Source organism: Rhea americana, unplaced genomic scaffold, assembly GCF_003343005.1.
Source record: "Rhea americana isolate MKP2758 unplaced genomic scaffold, rheAme1 scaffold_174, whole genome shotgun sequence".
Lineage (NCBI taxonomy): Eukaryota > Metazoa > Chordata > Aves > Rheiformes > Rheidae > Rhea > Rhea americana.
The window spans coordinates 1,259,292-1,267,035 of record NW_028185861.1 but is presented as its reverse complement, the minus strand read 5'-3'; the positions used below and the strand labels follow the sequence as shown (position 1 = coordinate 1,267,035).

At 37.3% G+C, this 7,744-nt stretch overlaps 1 protein-coding gene across 2 annotated transcripts; it reads right to left on the bottom strand.

The window, feature by feature from the left end:
- Positions 1 to 115: 115 nt before the first annotated feature.
- On the bottom strand, positions 116 to 7,720 carry ZNF639 (zinc finger protein 639). 2 transcript variants are annotated; one of them, XM_085301214.1, is made up of 5 exons: positions 6,939 to 7,720; positions 6,430 to 6,498; positions 5,737 to 5,844; positions 4,749 to 4,886; positions 116 to 4,441 (listed from the first exon to the last, which is right to left on the bottom strand). In XM_085301214.1, the coding sequence occupies exons 2-5, from the start codon at positions 6,485 to 6,487 to the stop codon at positions 3,294 to 3,296; spliced, it is 1,452 nt and encodes a 483-aa protein (XP_085157340.1). In that variant the 5' UTR covers positions 6,488 to 6,498; positions 6,939 to 7,720; the 3' UTR covers positions 116 to 3,293. The 2 variants fall into 2 exon arrangements, with proteins under 2 accessions (XP_085157340.1, XP_085157341.1); XM_085301215.1 differs by lacking the exon at positions 6,430 to 6,498 and having other exon boundaries at positions 6,939 to 7,719.
- Between the last annotated feature and the right edge of the window lie 24 nt (positions 7,721 to 7,744).

Here is a 7,744-nt window from a genome sequence, read left to right as displayed (position 1 = left end):
TCTGCTCTCTCCCAGTTCATCCTGGAGATTGTGAGCGCTCACAGCTTCTGCGCCCTTGAAATTTTTTGTAAAAAACTATACACAAAAAAAAGAACCATGACTTTGGATTCCTTAATACTGGCAGCACCATAGTTTAATCAAAGTCAGCCATTAACTAAAATGACAAAAGCTAAAGTACTTTAAAGAGTTCAAAAGCACTGCTAATTTATACATTTGATACATCACCATGAAAGAGCATAGGAAARTGAGCACAAGCACAAACAACAATAAAAATCTACAGCACTTAATAAACATTATGGAGAACACATCATTCTAGAATTACTATGTTTTAAGTTCCTGTGATAGTTGGTTTTTCATTTTGAAGTCAGCAGAATCTTTCACATGAAAAGTTCTCTTGTTCAGTAACTAGCATGATTGAGAAAGATCAAGTACACAACGCACGTTTAACCTAAAGGCTTAAAATCCTGAAGACAACCAAATACAAATTATTTCTGAAGCCAGTCTTGTGATTCTGTAAAGCTTCCCAGATTGAAAGCTGTTACTGAAACAGGTGCACCTTGCAGGTTTCACTGCAACAAAAAATTGAATTTGACCTACTTATTTACTCTTTCATAGAAAAAAATATATTGGTGTAATTCCATTCTGACTACTACAGGTAATTTCTCTAATTCAAGACCAAGAATTGTTCAAGCTATAGGGATAAAGACAAGGTAAGTCTCTGGCAGCATTCAAGTCTTCTCAATTCACCTCAATGCAGCGATCTCAGAACACTGTCCCTTCACTTTGCAGTTCATGTAAATAAACCAAACTCTCTTCTTTAATGCACAGCTACCTTGTAGACTCCTTCAGTAGGGAACAACAAACAGTCCCTGACGTGTACAATAGTTGGCCTTCCAACTTGACAGACTCAACTTACCTTTTTCTACTACTTAACATACTTGCATGTTTTAGCATGCAATCATTTGGAAGCAAATATGCTATTTCTAGTCTTGCTAAGGTAAAATGAGACCAGCTGTTCATGCTAACTTCCATTTACCTTCTGATAGACACTTAAAAAAAAMCAAAACAAAAAAAMCCACCCTAACATTATTCCCTTACTTATAAAATTCAACCTTGGACAAACTTGAATAGATTTCCTAATGAGACACATGGGTGCGCATTTTTGTTAAAAATGAGTTGTCTTCATAACATTCCTATGATATATTCTTTTAATTCCTATTTTACAGATTAAAAACAAACACAAGCCAAAAATTACAGACTTGAAGTTATTCAGGAGTCAGCCAAGTTTTCTGTGTCACAGTGCTGCACRGGCTTACAAAACCACACTTCCTTGACAAGACACACTTAAGCCCACTTTCTCTTGTGCCTTCCAGAGCATTGCCCTATCTTTCTGTCTGTMTCCCAAGAAGTGGCTTGCTTTCCAGCACTTACCAATGCCATTCCACCTGTGTCACCAGGAGCAGCTTGCAAGAGAAGGACAAACGTTCTCCCCTCTCAATTACACCAATATGAGCAAAATTAACTTTCTATATCTAAAGTAATTACAAGAATTCTTTTAACTGTGTTATTGCTACCATATTAAGCCAGCCAGGATAAACRTGTTCAAAATAGGAAGTTAGCAATTCTGCTACAGACATTGTCACTGTCCATAAATAGATTAATAAAATACAATCATGATACGATCAGGTTGTTCTTTTCAATGACTACATGAACATTTAGTAGTAAACCAGCATTTTAAAATGATGAAAATGGTCTTGCCACCTGCAAAGCAACAGATGCTAATGGCTCTAGAAACCGAACTTCCATACACTGACTGTATTAAGCCAATTTTTGTCCTTAGCTTTAAAAACTCAATGCAGACTCTTGCGCACCTTGCTGCTACTAACACCAAATCTCACCGTTCAAGAAATGTTTTATACATGAACTATATTTATACAAAGCTTTCATTAGACAATCTTACATTACAAATTTACAATCAGTACAGAAAGCAATGTAATCTCCACCGCTTACTTAGGGGTAATTTCACCCCAATAACTAGCACAATATAAATGATCTCATCCTTATTCTCAGCCTGAGCATCAGTCACTCAGAAATACAGCTATTGAATGAAGCTTAAAAATTCACTTTTAAAGATTATATTATAAAGACAGCACTATTCAATGTGATGTGCAAAACCATTTGAAAGTGATTAAAGTTAACAGAATTTATGTACTGTGCCAGTGCTTTAAAACAGTACCTGGGAGATCATTTAAAATTTACAGAATTAAAATAACTATCCTCCAATTATCAGTGGTGGAAAGCTAATTACAAAGTTACAGAATTATTATAATTACAAACTAATAGTCTTGCTCTAAATGATGCTAGTGACACACATCCTTTTAGTGACAGCTAAGTTAAACATTTTACATATGAAGATCACGCTCTTTGTACATTCTCAGCTGAATCACCTGACGAATTCCCTTACAATTGCTCCTTAAAATGTGACCCAATCTACACACAGGCAACATGTCTCATTGGTGCATCAAAAGAAAGATAGGGGCTGAAGATAACTGAAGGGAGTTCCCAACAATGTGGGAAGTCTGTAGTAAAAGTGTGGGAGAAAATGAGGAACTAGRGTATTGCTGGGTAGTTCCACAGATAGGAGTCAAAATTAAACGTTAAACAGAGAAAGACAGGAAGTGAATGATGAGGTAGGATAGGTACTCYAAGAAAATAAGTAAATTTTGAAAGCTTATCAAAAAAAGGGAGAGGGGGGAAATGCAGACTGACAAATGAATTTGGAGACTTGCATGCCTGAGAATTTTTAGAACACGCTTATCTTTGGCAGGCCAGTGCAATTTGCTAAACGTAAGCACGCTGACCTGCTGCTGCAGAGGRTAACAAGTTCAGTATGCAAGTGAGACTGCTATGGTAAATACAGTTACTTAAGCATGAAACTAGATGTTGGCTTTCTCTTTGTCCCTTTTTAAACTCTTGAGAGTGCTGCTCTTACATATTAAACATGAAAATACAGGATGACCTTCAGAATTGCTATTACAACATGCAACTACTCCCACCATCCCTCCCCCCCAGTATCTGATCCATCACACTGTAAATATGATTATTCCTATGGAAACCCCTAAGTAAGAAAATTCACAACACCAAGTTGTTATACGTGTTTTGTTGATAAAAGAGCAAAATATTAATATTTTCCATTGTACAATTGCTATTAAATTGTATTTAATTTCCCATTTTAGTGACTGACTGGAAATAAATCCCATTCTAACAAATTGATTACAGCGAAAAAGCATTAATTACGCTGTGTCATGTATCTGAAGGTGACTTAAAAGATCTTTTTCATTTCCAAACCTCATTAAACAATCAGTACATTTATGAGGTAAATCTGCTGAATGCCTAAAATCCAAATGAGTTTTAAGGTCTTCAATCTGTCCTGTTGAATATTCACAGTATTGACACAAATAAATCCCTTCAGATAAGTGAGAGCTTAAATGCTTGCAATATTCCAACATACCTGAAAAGCCCTTCCCACAGTCATCACAAACATGAGGGAATATTTTGGTGTGTTCAATAGCCACATGCCTGTTGACATTTGTGTGCAGCCTGCTCCTAAACCCACACACTTGGCATACAAAGAAGTTTTTGCATTTGTCAAAGCTGATTTTGTTTATGAGACTATACTGTCCACGCTCTTTATTATTATAGCTGTCACTTAACTCTATCAGTCGGCATGCATGTTCATTCACCACATGGCTATGCAAATCTTCTGGATCATTCGTTTCRTGCTCACAGAACTGACACAAATACTGCTCATCACAGCTGTGTTCCTGGAAGTGCAGGTACAACTCGCTGCTTGAAGAGAACTGCATATCACACTGCTCACACCAATAAAGGTGGTCATTGAAGTGAGTGTCTGCTATGTGCTGACTCAGATTCTCAAATATTACTGTTTTGTAATCACAATATTTACAGATGTATGGATCCTCCTCGTGTAGTTTGACATGTTCAATAAGCTGTACTTTGCTGGAGAAACTCTCTTTACAAACTTTACAGACATGAGTGTCTGTACATGTTTTATGCTTCAGGATCATGTGCTGCTTTAAATCAGAAAAGTACTTGCTATTAAACTCACAGAGCTCACACTTATATAAGCCACTGCTGTTGGCCCTCAGCAAAGGCCATTTCTGTTGAGCTGTGATATTCAAAGCCTGGTTCTTCTCAAAGATTTTACAGGTTTCAACAGGGATTTCCTCTAGGTCTTCAGCTTCTAGCTTCTCAGGTGAAACAGTTTGTGTTTCTATATCATGAACTTCTACAGCATTAACCTCTGTTGTAGAAATTTCTACAGTTTGAATATCAAGGGGTTTCTCTTCTTCTGTAGGGCTGTCACTGAATATAGGTGAATCGCATATATCCTTGTACATTCCATTACTAGCAGCTTTTTCTGAAAGAGGAAATAGACGATAAAAGATTCAAAAAAAAAAACCCTGCAAAACACTGGGATTTATATTTAACTTTTCAAATAGCAGTATCAGCTTACAAATGTAAAAAGCTGTTATTTTTCACTAGCCAAAATAGTAAACATTTTGTGTTTAATTAGCAAATAAATAATGTAAACWATGAATCCTTCATCTCTTCTGTCAAAGTAGAAAGGGAAAACATAACTACATGAAAAGTCAACATCTATATTCTCCAGCTTCCCAGCAACTAAGGAGGGTCTCATGTTCCTGAAAATACACATTTAAATTTACCTTTATCTTTCTTTTTGGGGTCTGTATAGTGCATCCCCACAACATTTGAATGTGATCCACTCCACTGAGAAGTTCCAGCATGCACTGGACTCCCATCATCATCAGTATCTAGACTTTGCGCAGGACTGTGGAATCTACCTATAAAGATAAAATAAGGATTTTCTTGTCATTGTTTTTTTAACCCTAGAGCTTATTTACTACTTACACCAGTTGCATAAATTTATATACTGAACAGCATCATAACCTATATTAAAGATAGTAACAATATGTTCTGTACAAATTACTTCCATACATATAGTAAAAAAAAAAAAAAAAAANAAAAAAAAAAAAAAAAGACACCAAAGGGTAGCAACTCTGTCTCTATATTTTAGCAAAAAACCTGTCAATTGGTTATAAATGGAAAAAGTTAAAAGCCTTAAATGAAACTTTAGAATTTGAAAGAGGCAAAAAATGTAAATATTTCTTATGTCAGTTCTTTTATAGCCATCATATTTTAAAGTCTAATACTTTGCAAGACTTCTGGAAACCTGCTGCTAATTTTATTAGAGTGAAAGGAAGAAAACATAATAAAAATCCATCCTTATATTTGCTCTGTCCAGTATGCTGAACTTGGTATCAGCTAGCAGATGCTGTATAAAAATATGTTTTGTTTTCATTAAGTACAGTTTAGTAAAATTACCGGTAAATTTAATCTGAATTCTTGGTTCAGTCGGCTTGACATCACTCAATTAATGAATATTTAGCTAAAGAAGTCTAACAGTCTAAATACTGTAAAACTGAAGGATCTTTTTGTGGTCACTTTTTTTTTCCTTTGAAAATTGTATTTCAGTTATAATGATTAAACAACATTCCATCAGCCCAAGGCATATCAAATCAGACTGATGCTCAAAGTCAACTGCTGTACATTTTATATTCTCTATTTACTTTTCTGAACAGCAGTTTGATGCACTTCAAGGATTGTACCAACACCCTAAAACATAACTCTTACCTCTGTTATCGGAAAACTTGATATCTGGCTGTTTCATAGAGCAGACACTATAACAGTGGTCAGAAAAAATTCCACTATTGTCTATGTATTTGCTTACACCTGAAGAATCTAGACGCAAAAAGAAATAAGAGAGTTTTTATAGTAGCAAATTGATGCAGCTACATATGTATTTAACATTCATCAAAATTCTCCTCGCTGGTCACATTTTTACTTCTCATACTGTGAGAATGCTCAAGAACTCTCTGCTGGCCAGATAACACTCCTATAATGATCTACAACTTTCAATTGCTGCCCATGAAGTTCAAGCTATCAGATATAGTTGTTATCAGTCAAAATTCTGCTCCTACTGAAGACAGTAACAGCAGCAGTTAGTTCAGTGCCGAGTATTTTCGATATCCCCCCCCAAGCTCTTACTAAATTTCTTCCACTGCCTGCTAGTAGAATCATCTTCATTTAATAGCTTGAGCAAGTTTTCCAACTTGCAAGGAGTATAGACCAAAACTGACTAAAAGTGACTGTATCCCAAAAGATCAGATCAGGTACTCTGCATACTCAGGCCAAGGCCTCTTATCCCASTCTTTGTGTTACTGTTTTTCCAAATGTTATCACATACGGACCTTTCTCATAACAAAGTAATTACTTTGAGGAAAATTAATCTTATTAAAGTGTGCATAAGTTAAGCTCTGGACCAACCTGAATATCGAGAAGGATGTAAAGTCTTCCTTTTCCTCTTTTTAGGATGTTCGTTCATTTTGAATCAGTCTAAATTAATTAAAAAGTGAAAACATCTAAGAAACTGGTTAAATTTGTCTGCAGCAGGTTTATCCTCCATGACTTTAGGAAACAAGAGAAACATTTTGAAAACCCTAACATTACACAAGTTTTTTTTTTTTCCTTCCTACTCTCCTTTCTCCTCAAAGCCAGTTTYGTTACAATGTTAAAAACACAGCAAGTGCACACCAATAGTGAATTCTAATTTGATATTCCTGACTTAGAACAAAAWGAGTAATGAGATTCACCTTTGAACACTACCAGGTCAGAAATCTTGTCACTAAAGTGCTGAAGCATGACCCACGCAGCAGTTTTCCTGCATCCTACTGCCCTTTGCTGGGAATCACCCGACAGTTCTTTTCTGAGGCAGCGAACTTCAGACAAAACTTTTATGCCGAAAACACTAACAGAAGTCATGCTACCCATCTTACCAAAATCCCTAGGCTCTTCAGTATCAGCAAGAGGAACAGCAGCTAAGTTGATGCCTGTTCAGCTGCCAGCCATAGTGAACACATCAGCATAAGAAAGTCTTCAACTGTAGAGTCGCAGCATTTTAAAAACACTTAAAACCCTGAGCGCAAAATAAAAACTGAATCAGAATTAAGAGCAGAAATACTACAAACACCAAAGTTACRGAAACTGAAGCCAGAGAATAACAGAAGAAACGGATAAAAGCTTTGTTTCAGAGCACCACAATTCATAAGGTACACGCATGCAATGATTATTTGCCTTTTGTCCTAGGCCAGTTAGCTCTTGCTGCTCTTGGTAGCTCCTGGCAAGAGAAGCTTGTGATGGGGACAACACCAAGACCACTTAGACTCTCTACGGGCCCAGGTGGTTGTGAAGAAGGGCTGCAAACCAAAACGTGGTTCACCGCAGCAGCAAGGCACTGACGGGATCCAGGTCTCGCAACGCTAACGCTATGCACCTGCGGCGAAAGCAGGGAAAGCGTGCCCTCGCCAAACACAAGCCGTTCTCACGAGGCTAAATGATTTGCTTGCATCGTAATTTGACTTTAATGGGAGAACARCACGGAGAAACGGTTCTTTAACAGCATACCACAATCAAGCAACATCCACTATTGCCACCGCGTTTTCGCTTGCAGGGGAACCACCTCACAACGCGGTGAGACAGCAGCTCCCGCGCCGCTCACGGCAGCTCAGCCCGTTGCCCGTGAACCGGCCACAACCACCGGTAAATGCGAACGGGCCCCGCGGGGAGCGCTGGCACGGGCGCC